This window comes from Doryrhamphus excisus, chromosome 7 (genome assembly GCF_030265055.1).
Source record: "Doryrhamphus excisus isolate RoL2022-K1 chromosome 7, RoL_Dexc_1.0, whole genome shotgun sequence".
Classification (NCBI taxonomy): Eukaryota; Metazoa; Chordata; class Actinopteri; order Syngnathiformes; family Syngnathidae; genus Doryrhamphus; species Doryrhamphus excisus.
This window is the reverse complement of record NC_080472.1, coordinates 11006199-11025121: the sequence shown is the minus strand read 5'-3', so window position 1 is coordinate 11025121 and position 18923 is coordinate 11006199. Positions and strand designations below refer to the sequence as shown.

Here is an 18923-nt window from a genome sequence, read left to right as displayed (position 1 = left end):
CTGCCGACTGGGTTTAAAAGTCATAATTGGTGTTTAGACGGCTGAGAAGGAACGTGTTGCGTTCAAGTGTTGCTTTGTTGTTAATGTAGCATCCATGTAGTACAACCCCACACACCACCAAAGGACAGTCCTTGATCACATATGTATGCAGGGCTAAAACTAAAAAAGAAATCCTGAATCTGACCCCCTCCCCCCCAAAAAAAAATTCTATATCAAACACAAACACAATCGAACTAAAAACTAAAAAACTAAAAAAAAAACTACTAAAATATCATTGTGAACATAACCCCCCCCCCCTCCCCCGACACACACCCCCCACTAAGTGAAAGGTACCAAATACCGCCCAGACGTGCATCTAATTCAGGGGTCTCAAACTCAATTTACTTGGGGGCCACTGGAGCTAGGGTCTGGGTGAGACTGGGCCGCATCAGGTTTTCCCCCAAAAACCCCCAAAAAACGCATTTATTAAAAACGGAAAAATATACAAACTTTTTCAGTGCTTTGGTTCCGATTTTCTACAAGAAAAGCTCTGATAAAACATTCCACTGTTCTCAAATATCTTACTTTTTATTTTTCTGCACAAAATAAGATGAAAAATAAATAAATAAATCAAGAATAAAGAAAATCAATCAATCAGTAATAAATAAATATAATAATAATAATAATAAAACGGCAAATAATAAAAACTTAAAAAAACCACATATAGTTGGTGGGTAGACAAATGATTTTTTTCAGATTAAAATGAACAAAGCATTATTAGAGCCCTGTAGACATGACAAAACACGACTATAGTCACATTTATACTCTTTTTATTTACAACATATTGCGCAACTGCAGGGTCTTGAGACACATGCTAACTCGCAAACTAGAGAGCTAGCGACCTAAACGGTAGCCTTCAAGTTATTTCCTTTAAACTTAAATAGCCAAAAACTTACCACTTCCACACGGATAGGGAGGATAACTATTAACAGTTATTTAACCTTTAACATGAACATGAATCAAACGTAATAATTTTTTCTGGGTACATGATACCATACAGCATCCATATCAAACTTGCGCGGGACGCACTAACATTAAACTTTCAAGGCGGGGGCCTCAAACTAGTGTCGGGCCGCGTGTTTGAGACCCCTGATCGAATTCTACTCAAGTTTTTAAGCCAGCGTATGTCATTTCCTACTTTGCTCAGGCTGAAACGGGTCCTTCAAGTACCTGTATGTACCAGTAGTACCAGTACTAGTATGACATTTCTCTGCTTTTTTATTGTCTGATGAGGCCTGTCCGGGTATTCCTGGTAAAGATAAGCTAGGTAAAGGAAGTAAAGATAAAGGAAGAAATCCTGATGGATCGTCCATCTTCAATTTCCAACACTCTCAGAACAGTAGTCCAGGATCGTGGTCAGCAGGTCATGAATGTGGGTGGGAATGGTCGTTTCGGAAAAAGTCACAAAAAAGCATTCCACATTAACGCCTCACCCACACGATGGCTTCCAGTACATCACATGACTACAACCAGGTTTCTATTGCCTCCAGCCTAAAGAAGAGCCAATCAACGCATTGTTCTGCATCATTGTTTAGATTGAATGTCCTTGACCTCAGTTATGTCCACTGGGTACCCAACAGACCTGACTTTGAACCTGACTTTGACCTGACTTTGACCAGACTTTGACCTGACTTTGAACCTGACTTTGACCTGACTTTGAACCTGACTTTGAACCTGACTTTGACCAGACTTTGACCTGACTTTGATCTCACTTTGACTTGACTTTAGACTGGATGTCCGCATGTGGAGGTCAGAATGTGGTCGCTTATAAACTAGCTTACCTGCTTGTTAGCATATTGCTTCAAGGAAAACAGCACTGGATTTTGCCCATCGACCATAATACTCATGTGAAACATGAACACATATTTATTTCCCTTTTCTGTGCATTCCAACGAAAGACGAGTTAGCATGAGCTAGCTAACAATTCCATTTAATTCACTAATTCAGTTAAAGTACCGTATTTTCCGGACTATAATTGGCACTTTTTTTCCTAGGTTGGCTGTTCCTGCGACTTATACTCCAGAGCGACTTATGAATGAAAAAACTGTTTATGTTACATAAACACTGGACACCTTTTCTGGTCATGTTTATTTTTAGTGTAGCTGAATAACCATTGTGTTAGCATATCTTACATGAGTTAGCATGAGCTAGCTAACAATGCCATTTAATTCACTAATTAAATTAAAGTACCGTATTTTCCAGACTATGAGTCACACTTTTTTTTTCAAAGGTTGGCTTCCTGCGACTTATAAATGAAAAAAGTGTTTATGTTCCATAAACACTGGACACCTTTTGTGTTCATGTTTATTTTTTGTGTAGCTGAATAACCATTGTGTTAGCATATCTTACATGGAATCTTGCCTTCCAAGATGACGTAATATCTGCTTTGGTCAAGTAGTTTGTAATATTAATTACCCGAAAAAAATGTGACTTATACTCCAGTGCGACTTATGTATGTTTTTATCTACCTAATTATGCATTTTTGGCCTTGTGCGACTTATACTACGGAACAACTTATAGTCCAGAAAATACGATACCCGCAAAAAATGCGACTTATACTCCAGTGCGATTTATGTATATATTTTTTGGAGCTAATTATGCATTTTTGGCTTTGTGCGACTTATACTCCGGAGCGACTTATAGTCCAGAAAATATGGTACCCTTTTGTGATCATGTTTATTTTTTGTGTAGCTGAATAAGCATTGTGTTAGCATATCTTACACCTATTTAGCCTGTTCTCTATTTTTTTATTGTTAGAACTTGCCTTCCAAGAGGACGTAATGTCTGTTTCGGTCATAAAATAAATTACCCGCAAAAAATGTGACTTATACTCCAGTGCGACTTATGTATGTTTTTTTATACCTAATTATGCATTTTTGGCCTTCTGCGACTTATACTCTGGAACAACTTATAGTCCAGAAAATACAGTACCCGCAAAAAATGCGACTTATACTCCAGTGCGACTTATGTATGTTTTTTTGTACCTAATTATGCATTATTGGCCTTGTGCGACTTATACTCCGGAGCGACTTATGTATATTTTTTTGTACCTAATTATGCATTTTTGGCCCTGTGCAACTTATACTCTGGAACAACTTATAGTCCAAAAAATACGGTACCCTCAAAAAATGCGACTTATACTACAGTGCGACTTATGTATGTTTTTTTGTACCTAATTATGCATTATTGGCCTTGTGCGACTTATGCTCCGGAGCGACTTATGTATGTTTTTTTGTACCTAATTATGCATTTTTGGCCCTGTGCAACTTATACTCTGGAACAACTTATAGTCCAGAAAATACGGTACCCTCAAAAAATGCGACTTATACTCCAGTGCGACTTATGTATATATTTTTTGGACCTAATTATGCTTTTTTGGCTTTGTGTGACTTATACTCCAGAGCGACTTATAGTCCAGAAAATACGGTACCCGCAAAAAATGCGACTTATACTCCAGTGCGATTTATGTATATATTTTTTGGAGCTAATTATGCATTTTTGGCTTTGTGCGACTTATACCTCGGAGCGACTTACAGTCCAGAAAATACGGTACCCTCAAAAAATGTGACTTATACTCCAGTGTGACTTATGAATGAAAGACTGTTTATGTTCCATAACAAGATATCTGTTTTGGTCAAGTAGTTTGTCAAATTAATTACCCGCAAAAAATGCGACTTATGTATGTTTTTTTCCACATAATTATGCATTTTTGGCCTTGTGCGACTTATACTCTGGAGCGACTTATAGTCCAGAAAATACGGTAAATTTCCCCAGTAAGGGATGAATAAAGTTATATCTAATATCTGATCTAATTAGTGTCTCGGACTAGCTACAAGCTACTAGCTACAAGCTACAAGCTACAAGCTACAAGCTACTAGCTACAAGCTACAAGCTACAAGCTACGAGCTACCATACTTGTTAATGGGCCCACAGGACAGGTTAAAGAGACTCAAGCAGATACAGTAAAAATGTTTATTTAGAAATGATTATTCATTTTGAAAATAGGTTTGGCAAATCCAGTGATACATGTTATAATCAATAATCAGATTAAAGTGCAAAAATACATTTCTGTTATAATGCATCTGTACAAAACTAACATTGGAATGTGACAAACGAGTGAAATGGAGGAAACGGCTGCGATACGGTGGCTTGCATAAGGTTGCTGTGCGGTGATCAAGTCCGGCATTTGGATGCTTTGATTCTATTGCTCTTAATGTCCGTTTCACATTCCACATACCCACTGGCTTCTCAAGCACACCCACTCACTCGCTCTTCATGCAATTATTATTTCCGCATCTCCTATTTAACAACTTGCTGGTGAAATTGTTCATCCTTGAGCAGCATTCCAACAAAAGGTGGAAGATGTTGGAAGATCCTCCACCGACGGTCGGCATGAAAAGTCTTTGGTTCTTTGGTTAGCGTTATCTTTGGTCTTTGGTCCGACTGTAAATATCCAGTGTCCCTCTGGCTTCTCTGGAGGAAGAGCCAATCACTTCATCTTGGCTGGCTTCAGTTCCTTGACTTGCACGTGTAACGTTTTGTGAACAGCTAGAGTCCTGGACTGACAGAAGCCCTTCCCACACTCCTGACACTTGAAGGGCTTTTCTTTGGAATGGATGTACCTGAGGCAAGGGACACAATCAGGCACAAGCGGTTAGAGACCAGGAAGTACAGCTTCACAGCACTCTTCACTACCAACATGCGTTAGGGCGACACCTAGTGATTGTAGACCATGGGGTTATTGGTTGGACCGAGACCGGGGGTGTCCAAACATTTTCTTCCAAGCGTTGGATCCATTAGCGACCGTCATGAATCCAGTTAGCTTATATATGGAATACGTATATCAGGGGTCTCAAACTCAATTTACTTGGGGGGCCACTGGAACTAGGGTCTGGGCGAGGCTGGGCTGCATCAGGTTTTCCAAAAAAAACAAAAACGCATTTATTAAAAACAGAAAAAATGAATAAACTTTGCTTTAGTTTTGATTTTCTACAAGAAAAGCTTTGATAAAACATTCCACTGTTCTCAAATATCTTACTTTTTATTTTCCTACACAAAATAAGATGAAAAATAAATAAACAAATCAAGAATAAAGAAAATCAATCAATCAGTAATAAATAAATAAATATAATAATAATAATAAAATGGCAAATAATAAAAACTCAAGAAAGCACATATAGTTGGTGGGTAGACAAATGATTCTTTTCAGATTAAAATGAACAAAGCATTATTAGAGCCCTGTAGACATGACAAAACACGACTATAGTCACATTTATACTCTTTTTATTTACAACATATTGCGCAACTGCAGGGTCTTGAGACACATGCTAACTCGCAAACGAGAGAGCTAGCGACCTAAACGGTAGCCTTCAAGTTAATTCCTTTAAACTTAAATAGCCAAAAACTTACCACTTCCACACGGATAGGGAGGATAACTATTAACAGTTATTTAACCTTTAACATGAACATGAATCAAACGTAATAATTTTTTCTGGGTACATGATACCATACAGCATCCATATCAAACTTGCACGGGCCGCACGAACATTTCATATCAAGGAGGGGGCCTCAAACCAGTGTCCGCGTGTTTGAGACCCATATACCATGTATATTCCATATACATGGAATACATACGTGGACTAGCATGCGCCCATTTTTTTTCAAACTGAGTTCTTAATAACATCCTGTTAGCTTTTCTACTACGCGGAAACATGACCTCTAAGTCAGTTCCGTCGCTCCATAATGTGCTCATCAGCGGCCGACTCTGTAGTTCTTTGCTAACTAACACGGTTACGCAGTTATGCCGCCACCCGTCCCACTTTGCTTTGACGGTCCTTGAACACACCACAGTTGGAAATGTGTGGGAATGCATAAGGATCAAGTTCGATGATGTTATTGGGCGCTAAAGTCAATATTTGTGAAACCTCAAGTTAAGTCAAGTTTTGAGGGAAGTCTTCATGGATAGCATGCAAAGCCATCAAGACGTCTTGAGACACTTGGGCTGTGTTCGAAACCGCATACTAGCTACTACATACTTCCATGCCCATACTATACACACTCCGTACTGCATACCCAATCCATCAGACAGTATGCAAAGAGTTTACACTACAGTGTACTACATGATAACCCACAATGCATTGCGCTCCTATCCGAGCCGAAATCGACAGGCTGAAGCTGATTTCACGTTAGCTCTTTAAATACATGGTAATGGTAATGGTAATGGTAATGGTAATGGTTTAATTTCATTTGAACATGCATCAGATTACATAATACAGTTTAAGGAAAGCAGGAAGTGAACAAATGTAACAGTTAGTGATTGTAAAAGTACCAGATGGAGGGGTAGGATTTAATAAGCTTTGCTTCTTCCTACTCCTTTTGGACATGTGGAACTGGGAACTGATTATGGGATGCATTCAATTGTAATCTGATGCATGTTCAAATGAAATAAAACATAACTTTATTGAGATTTTTTTTTTTAAATCAGGCGACAAAGTGGCCGTTTAGATCCGGAGTGTGCCATTTATTTGTCCAAATACCAACCGTTTACAATTTCGTTCTGACGAATTCGGCAAAATTTAAGCTAGTCAAAGTGAGCAACGCACTTCCAGTTATTTTCACAAAATAAAACACACCCCTAACTTTTCTTATACAAAAAAAACATGGTGATAAATCACTGCTTTTACTTTGAAAACAAGAAGCGAACAAACTCGTAATATATCCCGCTTGACGCCACCGTTTGGTCCATTGTGCCGCTCAGTGTTCAGCCAACGTTTTTTTTTTCCGTGGTGATGTCACGTTGCGTTGCATCCTGGGTAATTTGAGTGTGAGTAGTAAGCTGATGATACATACTCAACATTTCTGGCGAATGTAGTATGCAGTATGCAGTATGCAGTATCCAAAATCGCATACTGCCAGTGTACATACACTGCATACTCAAAGAGTTAGTATGAGTAGTAGTAGTAGTATAAGTATGCGTTTTTTAACACAGCCTAAGATCCAATCAGCAGTCAGAAGACAGTGTGGATGCATTCACGGACTTGCAATGAGTTGAATATATTTCAAACTCTACTCCAAAAAGCGCATTTCATCGACTTTGGCATCAAAAACCAAATGACAAGACTGAAGATCTGCGGGTTGCAGACCCCTAGTCTCGGTCGGGCCGAACCAATGACTCGACTGGTGGAAACAAGAAGCTTCACAGTCGTCAACAATGAAAGTCATCGGTAGTTGCAGACCAATCCCGAAGATAATATTTCACTTTTTAAATCCTAGGAACTTGTTTCTATGTATATTATATTAATATATGTACATATGTTCTATTCCATATGTACAAATCTGTTGAGGGCCTCAGATGTGCTGCATCTGCTGAAGCTACCAATGATGAAACCACGCATGTGTTGCGTTCACGTACGTTTTGTAAAAGGATTTGACAGAGTGAAGCCAAGTTCTCACCTGTGGTCTCGGAGGTGGTCCTGCCTTCGGAAGGCTTTGTGGCAGATGTCACACGTGTACGGCCTCTCGTCCGTGTGCGTCCTCTCGTGGATCAACAGGTTGTAGGATTTGGTAAAATGGCGGCCACAGAATTTGCAGACAAACTCTTTTTTGGTCTTAGAGGGTAAACGGCCTCGACTGGACTTGCGCTCTGGTGAGGAGAACTTGGTCACATCCAAAACGCACCCCGGGCCCGGTGAATTGGGATGGTGAGATGAAGCTGCAGCGGCGGCAGCGGCGGCTGCGGCGGCTGCGGCAGCAGCGGCGGCGGCAACACCCGCCATGCTCAGGTCTTCTGCCTTCATATGATCTTCTTGGGTGGCGGCTGTAGCCAGGTTGGCAAAGTCAAAGCGGGGCTTCTTCTTCAGGCTCTGCATCAACCCTGCAGAGTCCTGCTTGGGCTGCAGCAGGCGGGGGAAAATGGGGATGGACGCGACGGAGGAGAAGTGGGCAGGCAGCTTGGAGATGGTGCAGCGAGGCAAAGCCACGGGAAGGTAGCCTGGCGTCCATTGGTGAAGCTGGATGGCATGCAGGGCGCTGAAGCTGTAGATGCCGTGGAAGTGATCTGCTGGCAGCTGGAGGCCTGTGGAGCTCTGAAGGAGGGAGTAGTCGGCCAGCTGGAGAGATGGGTGGAGCGGGACCGGAGCTGGCAAAGTTTTGCTTCCCATGGCCGTGACTAGAAGTCCGATTGGCTGTTTGGGAGAGACAACATTGACGGATTAAGTCAGGTCATTTGGCTTTAAGGCGCTTGAATAAAATGACAGTTTTTGAGAGGGCTCATCAGTGGTTTGGGTCCGAGGGGATGGGGGCATGGGCTAAGAAATAAGCCCAAGGGGACATTTGTTCTTGAAAAACTTCACACGGGCACCCGTCTTATCACACGGATCCTCATTCACAGGGGCATGCAAAATCCACTGAACTGCTACAATATGCATCCGTATCGGTCGTTGGCTAGGACACAAAACAAACAGCATCCTCCATCTTGGGGACACCCTTTTTGGGCGTATGGGCGTTTGGAATTTTCTGTTAGTATATCTAAATGAAAGTCGGCCGATGATCTTTTGTGTTTCACACACATCAGCTTTGACTTTGGCATTTCGTCAAAGATCGTCCAGATCGTTGCGAACCTAAATGTTAGCCTTTGGTCCGAATTGATTTGCTCCGTCTAGACTCGAGGGCCTAACCGATTCTTGATGAATTGAAACAACCATCTTCACGTTCATAATTGTTAGTTGCAACTGTGAAATAATGCTAAGACTTAGCATTATTAGGCCCTTGAGTCTAGATCAGGGGTCTCAAACACGCGGCTCGTGGGCCGCGCAAGTTTGATATGGATGCTGTATGGTATCATGTACCCAGAAAAAATTATTACGTTTGATTAATGTTCATGTTAAAGGTTAAATAACTGTTAATAGTTATCCTACCTATCCGTGTGGAAGTGGTAAGTTTTTGGCTATTTAAGTTTAAAGGAAATAACTTGAAGGCTACCGTTTAGGTCGCTAGCTCTCTCGTTTGCGAGTTAGCATGTGTCTCAATACCCTGCAGTTGCGCAATATGTTGTAAATAAAAAGAGTATAAATGTGACTATAGTCGTGTTTTGTCATGTCTACAGGGCTCTAATAATGCTTTGTTCATTTTAATCTGAAAAAAATAATTTGTCTACCCACCATATATATAAGTTTTATTATTTGCCGTTTTATTATTATTATTATATTTATTTATTACTGATTGATTGATTTTCTTTATTCTTGATTTGTTCATTTATTTTTCACCTTATTTTGTGCAGAAAAATAAAAATTAAGATATTTAAGAACAGTGGAATGTTTTATCAGAGCTTTTCTTGTAGAAAATCGGAACCAAAGCACTGAAAAAGTTTGTATATTTTTCTGTTTTTTTAATAAATGCGTTTGTTTGTTTTTTTTGGAAAACCTGACGCGGCACAGCCTTGCCCAGACCCTAGCTCCAGTGGCCCCCAGGTAAATTGAGTTTGAGACCCCTGGTCTCGACGGAGCAAATCAATTTGGATCAAAGGCTAACATTTAGGTTCGCAACGATCTGGACGATCTGATGTGTCAAAGCTGATGTGTGTGAAACACAAAAGCTCATCGGTCGTCTTTCATGACTGACTAAGGAAATTAGAAAATATTCACTTTTGTCGAAGTCAAAGGATATAAACAAAACCAAAAAATGTGTCGATTGATTGGATAATAGTTTGATCACCGATTTGTTTAAAAACAAACCTATAAAAGTTATGGACTGTAAACATGGCTTTGCAAACATACAAAATCAGCAGGACGTTAAACAACTTTTTTTTTTTCCCGCCGTAAGATTGGCGCTACATACGAGAACCCATCCCCCTTCTGGAACAAGGAGTGGAATGACAAAAGGCACACCTCCATCTGAGGCTAATACACATCCAGCTGAGATGAAGCTGTTCAACAGGCTGCCACGATATGCTGATATGCTCATTACGACCACGTGGGAAGAGCCTTTCTGTTTGATCCACAACAGGGAGCGGTAGCGCCGTGAAAGGAACGTAAAACCCTATCTTAGTGTTGTTCTTGTTGCTTTCCAAATGTTTTAAAAGACCAGCATGTTCTGGTAGTTAGGGCGGTTATGGAAAACCACCATGATGAACATCATAAAGGGCTGCAACACTTTGTTATGGCGTGGTCTTCATTCCGCAGTAAAAGTGTCAAAGAAGGTGAGCCGATGACAATTGGCAGCATGAAGACGTACGGTATACTGCAGATGGACGTGTCAGACAGAAAACGAAGTGTGTGTGTGTGTGTGTGTGTGTGTGTGTGTTTCTCCTTCCCAGAAACATGCCCGGAGCTGTCAAAGGCGGTGTGAGAGAATGGCAGCATTCAGCACGAGCCCGTGAGCTGTTAAATCAGGTTTGATAAGCAGGAATAACAAGACAACAATGTATCTTTGTTCCAGTCTGCCTGTGATTGACAGCCACTTCCTGTTCTATGACTCCTGTACATTCAACTCATCTTGTCAGCCAGCAATCCACTTTAAAGACACTACTGAATGGAATATATTCATAGTATTTTAATACTACATATACAAATATCACATATCTCACAAGATGAATGGATGAACCAATGATTCATCGATTATACAATTCATCAATTGGTATTCCATGAATGGATTTTTTATTTAAAAATGTAAATATCCTCTGATTTGAGCCTCTCAAATGTGAATATTTGTCATTTTATACAAATAAAATGTATTATTATTATTATTAATTAATTAATTCATTCATTCATTCATTTTCTACCGTGTTTTATTATTATTATTATTATATTTTATTTTTTATTATTATATATTTTTATTTGTATTTTTTAATTAAAGTAGAAATTAATTTTAATTTTAATTTTAATTTTAATTTTAATTTTAATTTTAATTTTAATTTTAATTTTAATTTTAATTTTAATTTTAATTTTAATTTTAATTTTAATTTTAATTTTAATTTTAATTTTAATTTTTCCTTAGCCTTAACCTATTATCTTTGTCTTTTTGGCAATAACGAAATAACAAAATATTCACACATATTAGCTTGCGATCATTTTTGTTCCTTTTTGATGCAGACCAAACAATGTTTGGTTCATGCTGATTAATCAGAAAAAACAAGCCTCAGATTAATCGACTGAGGAAATAATAACCTTATTTTTTCTCAACTGATTCTAACAATTGCAACAAATCATTTTTGCACATCCCCCAAAATTTCCCACATTTCCCCAAAACACTACTTCCATATTTTTACACAAACTCAAATCAAATCAAAACATTCCGGGTATTTTCAGTATTTCAACAATGTTGGGTTTTCCTGGAATTCCACATTTTCCATAAAACGAGTCTCTTTCAACTTGACCATTCTTACCACTTCCGAATTTCCCTACCCATTCAAACCATCAAAACATTCAGGCTAACAATTTCCCACATCCCCAACATTCCCGCTTTTCCTGGCAATTTCATTTTCCGTGCAACATTTCAGTTCGGCTTCAGCTCTTCAGAATTCACACGCAAGTTCCCTCAAAATTTTCCCAAATTTCCCCAAAACACTACTTTGATATTTTTACACAAATTCAAACCAGGTGAAAACATTCCGGGTATTTTTAGTATTCCAACAATGTTGGGTTTTCCTGGAATTCCACATTTTCCATCAAACGAGTCTCTTTCATCTTGACCATTCTTACCACTTCCGAATTTCCCTACCCATTCAAACCATCAAAACATTCAGGCTAACAATTTCCCATATCCCCAACATTCCCACTTTTCCTGGCAATTTCATTTTCCGTGCAACATTTCAGTTTGGCTTCAGCTCTTCAGAATTCACACGCAAGTTCCCTCAAAATTTTCCCAAATTTCCCCAAAACACTACTTCCATATTTTTACACAAATCAAATCAAAACATTCCGGGTATTTTCAGTATTTCAACAATGTTGGGTTTTCCTGGAATTCCTCATTTTCCATAAAACGAGTCTCTTTCATCTTGACCATTCTTACCACTTCAGAATTTCCCAACCCATTCAAACCATCAAAACATTCAGGCTAACAATTTCCCATATCCCCAACATTCCCACTTTTCCTCGCAATTTCATTTTCCGTGCAACATTTCAGTTCGGCTTCAGCTCTTTAGTCACACGCTAGTTCTGCAGAATTGACAGAATTGATAGAACTTGACTGTGAATGTTTCCATGGAAGGTAAAGTTCAACAAGGTTTTTTTTGTCTCTTTTCTTCAATTCATATGTCCGAACCCAAACGAAACAATTCCACGTCCAATCAACGAGTGGCTTTCTAGCCAGGCACTGCTATCGCCCACATTCCAGCCGTGTTTCTGTTCCGTCGATCCTGTTCACGGTAATAGGTGGGCTGGCCCGTATTCCTACAGCGCAGGCTGATTACACACAGCTCTTGAGAAAGAGGCGTTTATCTGGGACTGATTCCACACCAGCTGAACGACTCAATTACGGCTCTCTTCAAAGGTTACCATGCACTCATCATGGCTTTCAATTATTATTCAATGATGATTCATTTCAATGATTCTTAACACACACACATTGGAACCTTGGTTAGCGTCCACCTCGATCCGCATGTATTCTCCGGTTAGCATCCAATACGGAGTACGTCTTGTTGTTGTGAACTACTTTTCCCAAAGACACAACATGGCAACGAGAGACGCCATCTTCCTGTTTTGATATTTTGGAATTCAAACGTGTTTCTCACCTTCTTTATCAAAATGCGGACACTTCAGCTTTACGGGACAGTGTACAACTCATGTCAAAACAAGAAGGTGGTGCTGATTGAGCTGCTGGCACGTTGGAGACGGTTGTCGAGAATTTCATTCATCATTTTTATGTGTGTATGTTTTTATGTATGTCAGACCTTCTGGAAAAAATGAATGATGCTAACCAAGGTTCTGAATTTCATTCATCATTTTTATGCATTTACATGCATGAGGAATTATTTTCTGCATGTCCAACTATACCTTAAAATGATATAAATATGTGTTTAAAAGTGTAACTGGATTTGCATTTCTTATGGGGAAAATTGATTTGGTTAGCATCCGATTCGGTTAGAGTCCAACCTTCTGGAACAAATGAATGATGCTAACCAAGGTTCTGAATTTCATTCATCATTTTTATGCATTTACATGCATGAGGAATTATTTTCTGCATGTCCAACTATACTTTAAAATTATATAAATATGTGTTTAAACGTGTAACTGGATTTGCATTTCTTATGGGGAAAATTGATTTGGTTAGCATCCGATTCGGTTAGAGTCAGACCTTCTCGAACAAATGAATGATGCTAACCAAGGTTCTGAATTTCATTCATCGTTTTTATGCATTTACGTGCATGAGGAATTATTTTCTGCATGTCCAAATATATTTTAAAATGATATAAATATGTGTTTAAACGTGTAACTGGATTTGCATTTCTTATGGGAAAAATTGATTTGGTTAGCATCCGATTCGGTTAAAGTCAGACCTTCTGAAACAAATGAATCATGCTAACCAAAGTTCTGAATTTCATTCATCATTTTTATGCATTTACATGCATGAGGAATTCTTTGTCCAACTATACTTCAAAATGATATAAATATGTATGTGTTTAAACGTGTAACTGGATTTGTATTTCTTATGGGAAAAATTGATTTGGTTAGCATCCGATTCGGTTAGAGTCAGACCTTCTGGAACAAATGAATGATGCTAACCAAGGTTCTGTCATTTTCTGGTCGTTTCTGGGAGGATACACAGAGGGATACAACATGGTTGTATTTGGCGTTAACATTTGTTGTGATCCAGGAGTGAGATTCCAGCGACTTCAACAGGACCCCGATACTTGGGGCTGCTGGGTTGCATCCGTGTTGGATAAGTTGGGGATCAAAGGGGTTAAGATGTTGTCAGAACGTTTCTTATGGATTGAAGCGTTGCTTGGTGGTTTGATGTAAGATTTGATGTGGTTTGCGTCAAACATAAACAAGGTGAAAGGCTCCAGTCTGCGGTCGGGCTACTCATCACTTGTGGGGGATGAAGTAGTTGTAATGAGGAGCAGTGAAGCTCAAACAGCCCCCTGTGGTCTCTTCCTTTCTGATCAAGACGCAGAAGTAATTGACTTTTACTCGGGGGGTCATTGAGGATATAAGTGCTCTGCTGCTGAGCCGCTGCTCACCTTTAACCCTTTAATGTCCGCATACCAGGACCCTCCAGATCACAGCAGCCGTGAGGGCCTTCTGTTTTAGACAAGGCTGTGAGATACAACGCCTCCGAGACTTTGGCTCTCACCTCCACCTAAATCTGATCAGGCTGGGCTTGGCAACCCAGCAAAGCTTCGACCGGAACTTTCACAAGTTTCACAATACGACAGAAGGCCATTTTGGGAGAAACCGCATGCGAATGCTAAAGAGCTGAACTGAATTGATGGACGCAAAATGTGGACAAATTAGAATGTGGGAAATTGTTAGCATGGCTGTTTGGAGAACCTGGAAAAAATGCCATTTGGGGCACATTTGTAAATTCCAAAGGATTTTTTGGAATGTGAAACATCAAAACATTTAAGTGTTGGAATACTTAGAAGAGGATGAGAATTGTCCGAGTAATAAGAATTCCTAGTCCAGATGTCCTGAACGAGCTGAAAGTGTTCATGCTGGAATGGAACCTTTATCCGTTCATTTTCAATGACAAAGTTGTCTATGAATTACAGATAATGACGGGATAATGCATTTCGAGAGAGGCGAGCTGAATATTTCGATGTTGGAATAGTTTGATTGGGTCAAGGAATGTGGAAAAAGTTGAGCATCCATAAATGGACCGTAACAAAAAAAAAACAATTTTGGTGATTACTCAAATATTTTTCAAATATCGACTCAAGATAATGAGGATATTCGCCATCTTTCGGTATTCAGGATTTACTAGCAACAACACGATTGCGGTGGACGGTGCTAGCTAGCCCATCGGGCAGCATAATAAGCTAATGCTAAAGCTAGCGTGAACATTATATAGTATATTGTGACCAGTTTAGAAAAGGAAACATTATTTCCAGATATGTGCTAACGTTTTCACTAATAATGGGTTGCATTCAAGCACCAAATAACATGATTTATTTCTATACTTTTCAAAAAAAATAACAAAGTCAATCTGAATTATTACAATTACTGTTATTATATTGTTATATTATTGTTATTATTATTATTATTATTATTGTTTACAAACTCAGGGAACGAGTCAGAAAGGAAGTCTTGAGGGCCAAAAAGCCAGAGGATTTGAATTACAGTCAATAGAATAGAACCGAGTGGTTAGCGCGCAGGCCACACAGCTAGGAGACCCGAGTTCGATTCCACCCTCGGCCATCTTTGCGTGGCGTTTGCATGTTCTCCCTGTGCATGTGTGGGTTTTCTACGGGGATTCCGACTTCCTACCCCATTCCAAAAACATGCTAGGTTAATTAGCCATAGGTATGAATGTGGGTGGCGGCTGGGATAGGCTCCAGCACCCCTCAAGATAAGCGGTAGAAAATGAATTAATGAATGATTAGTATATTTTGCTTTGCACAAACGACCTTATTTTGAACAAACAATCAAGGTATTAAGTATAAAAATGAAATAAAAAAGAGTATTTTATCGCCTTTGTGGTATTTCTTGATAAATGTTGAGTTGTCTTCTGATGACCGTTAGTAAAAACAAACTCAAGTCAAATCAAAAATTTTTTTTTTAAGTTATGAAGTATCGGTATCGGCAATCCTGCCCATGTTGACTTGGCACGGATACCAACATCTGCCGTATCAGCGTATAGAAAAATTTACAGTGTAACATAATTCCATGCCGCATCATGCTCAGGACAGCATTCCCATCTGACCCCGATTAGCCCAAAGTGCTAAGAACAGCTAATGGCTTTTTTCTTGCAGACCTCTGATCTCATGCACATGGACTTTATTGGATTGAGCCTCATTAAGTAGACCGCCTCATTAATTAGTGACAATGGTTGTGAGGGCACTGCGATGGAAGCAGCAGGGGGTTAAGTGTCAACTTTGAATGTAGACGTCGCCTCTGGCCTCTTTTGTCTTGTGTTGTGTTTATTCTGCATGCGCTAATTGTGCCGCATTTACTCGTTAATCTTCTTGTCACCAAAGCGAAAATGCATATCCACCGCCTGGCCCAAAAAAGGTCATCGGCTGGACTTAGCCAAGCTAATAGGTGAGAGCCTTCCATGGGAGCTGGCATCTTTAACCCAAAGGAGCTGCTCATTTGTGGACCAACCACAGCCTCTTTCAGAAGATCTAAGGCAGGGGTCTCCAACTTGCGGCCCGCGGGCCAAATGTGGTACACGGGATGCTAGTTTGAGGCCCCCCTGCCTTGATATGAAAGTTTATAGTTTTATGTTTGATATAGATGCTGTATGGTATCATGTACCCAGAAACGACAGCTTAAAGCCGTGTCATTGTATTAGCAGTGAAGCTAAAGGCTTATGACGCTGGGTTCAAATAATTGTGGGAAATGATTTGGAATAAAAGTGTAAATACAAGTCATAAGATAAAGCAGCTCATCAAACGTGTGGTTAAAGTTACGATGCTGCTCCCAGATGGAACCGAGTTCGATGCTAACTTGCTAATTGGGTAAAATTATGAAGTTTCATTAATGTTCATGTTAAAGTTAAATAATTGTTAATACTGTTCATTTGAATCTGGAAAAAATAATTTGTCTACCCACCAACTATATGTGGCTTCTTACTTTTTTCTTATTTGCTGTTTTATTACTATTTTATTTATTTATTACAGATTTATTTATTTATTTTCTTTATTCTTGATTTGTTTATTTATTTTTTTTACTTATTTTTTATAAAAAAAAATACAAATTAAGATATTGGAGAACAGTAGAATGTTTTATCAGAGATTTTCTTAATGCAAAAGCATTAATTTTTTCTGTTTTTTATTAAAAAAAAATGTTAAACCTGATGCAGCCCAGCCTCACCCAGACCCTAGCTCCAGTGGCCCCCAGATAAATTGAGTTTGAGACCCCTGATCTAAGGAGACGGCTAAAACCGCAAGTTAGCGAGTTAAAAACTGTCCAATGCATAATTTAAAAAAAAAGGGGTGGGGGTGGTGGGGGCGAGTCTCCCATCACCAGAGACAGATGGCACCTCAATAAATAATATACATAACGTTTTCATTTATGACTTTAAATGTATTACATAGCAACAGTTAGGGGACTTTTTATGTTTTAATAATGATTAATAAATTATGTATATATATATAATGTTTATTTATTTATATAATAATACATTATTTAATATTTTTTAATTTATTAATAAATTAATACATTTCTTAGTTATTAAATAAATACAACTTCTTGTATAATATAGATACATTACAAATTCATTTATGACTTTAAATGTATTACATATCAACAGTTAGGGGACTTTTTTATGTTTTAATAATGATTAATAAATTATTTATATACAATATTTATTTATTTATATAATCATACATTATTTTATATTTTTACATTTATTAATATATTAAAAAAATGTTAGTTATTAAATAAATAAAACTTCATGTATAATATAGATAAATGACAAATTATTAAGTTATTTTAACGCTTCAAACTGCAACTATTTTGGTATTCCATGAAATGTTTTGAAATGTTTTTATGATATTCCCACACTTGAGAAAACATTGATTGACATGCGTTCCCCCCTTCTTGGGAACCCAACCACTAAGTGTTGTGTTTGGGTTCCATTACGCCAATAATTAAGTAAAATCACCGATCACCAACTAATCATTAGTTGCAGGACTAATTTTGATGATTAAAAGTTTACTGCTAACAAAACCCCCAAATTTGGTATCACAAAAATTGGTTGAAGGTTGAATACTGTCAACTCCTGGCTCATTGGCTTTGTCAGCAAATGAATGAGCTTTAAGTTGGTCTATTAGCATGACGTTTTGAAATAATGAAACATATAACATTCCTATTGATTGACCCTGTACTCCACATGTTACATGTCAGCTGTCGGACTACAACTGTTAGCATGATTTATTGACTACTTTTAACATGTTTTTGAGTCCTGTGTGTGGGGGTGTTAATGCTTTTTTAAAATTTTAAAGTTTGATTTTTCCCCAGTGTACCCTGAATGCACCTGGCGTGAATGTGATTATGTGTAGTTAGGAGTGTATGTGTGTGTGTTGGCGTGCACAGGCCGTTCAATGCGTGTTGGAATTGAACACTCCTGCTGACAATAAAGTTTGGAAAGCTATTCCATGTTGGGACAGGATGCGTGTTAGGATAATGAAATTCCCGCTCTATGAATAGCATCAACTGTTCCGCACAAGATGTACTTATTGACTTGTGTAAATAATGGAGACATGAGAATGCAATAAAGCAAAAGAGGAGACTTACCTGCCAAGAATGTTCTGCTGAGGTTGCGGAAGCCCGACTTAAGCCCGAAGCGGAGCGCTGTTCTGCGGGGAAAGGTGACTCTTAATGGGACGGCATGGTTCCTCCTGGGCTGAAAAGGCACTTTGGATGTCGGCGTGCTTCTCCTTCTCCACTGGTGTGCGCGCTCTCACGCTGGCGCGCTTCTCTTTATTACAGCGCGGAGTCGCACGCGCACGCACACGCTACTTCTGGCGCGTCACTCAGCCGGCCCACCAACATCAGACATCACCTGGGGTGTGTGTGTGTGTGTGTGTGTGTGGGGGGGGGGGGGGGGGGGGGGGGGGCGATACTGCAAAGTCAATACAGAGCCAGGACACCATGGTACTATTTGATACTATTTGATACTACATGATAGTATTTGAAATACAAGTTTAATTTCATTTGAACATGCATCAGATTCCAATTGAGTGCATCCCATAATCAGTTCCCAGTTCCACATGTCGAAAAAGA

At 39.0% G+C, this 18923-nt stretch overlaps 1 protein-coding gene across 1 annotated transcript; it reads right to left on the bottom strand.

Annotated features, from left to right (window-relative positions):
- Positions 1-4052: 4052 nt before the first annotated feature.
- On the bottom strand, positions 4053-18583 carry osr1 (odd-skipped related transcription factor 1). The gene is made up of 3 exons (XM_058077849.1): positions 18435-18583; positions 7492-8222; positions 4053-4661 (listed from the first exon to the last, which is right to left on the bottom strand). Exons 2-3 carry the CDS (start codon positions 8196-8198, stop codon positions 4529-4531), a joined length of 840 nt encoding a protein of 279 aa, XP_057933832.1. The 5' UTR covers positions 8199-8222; positions 18435-18583; the 3' UTR covers positions 4053-4528.
- Positions 18584-18923: the final 340 nt, after the last annotated feature.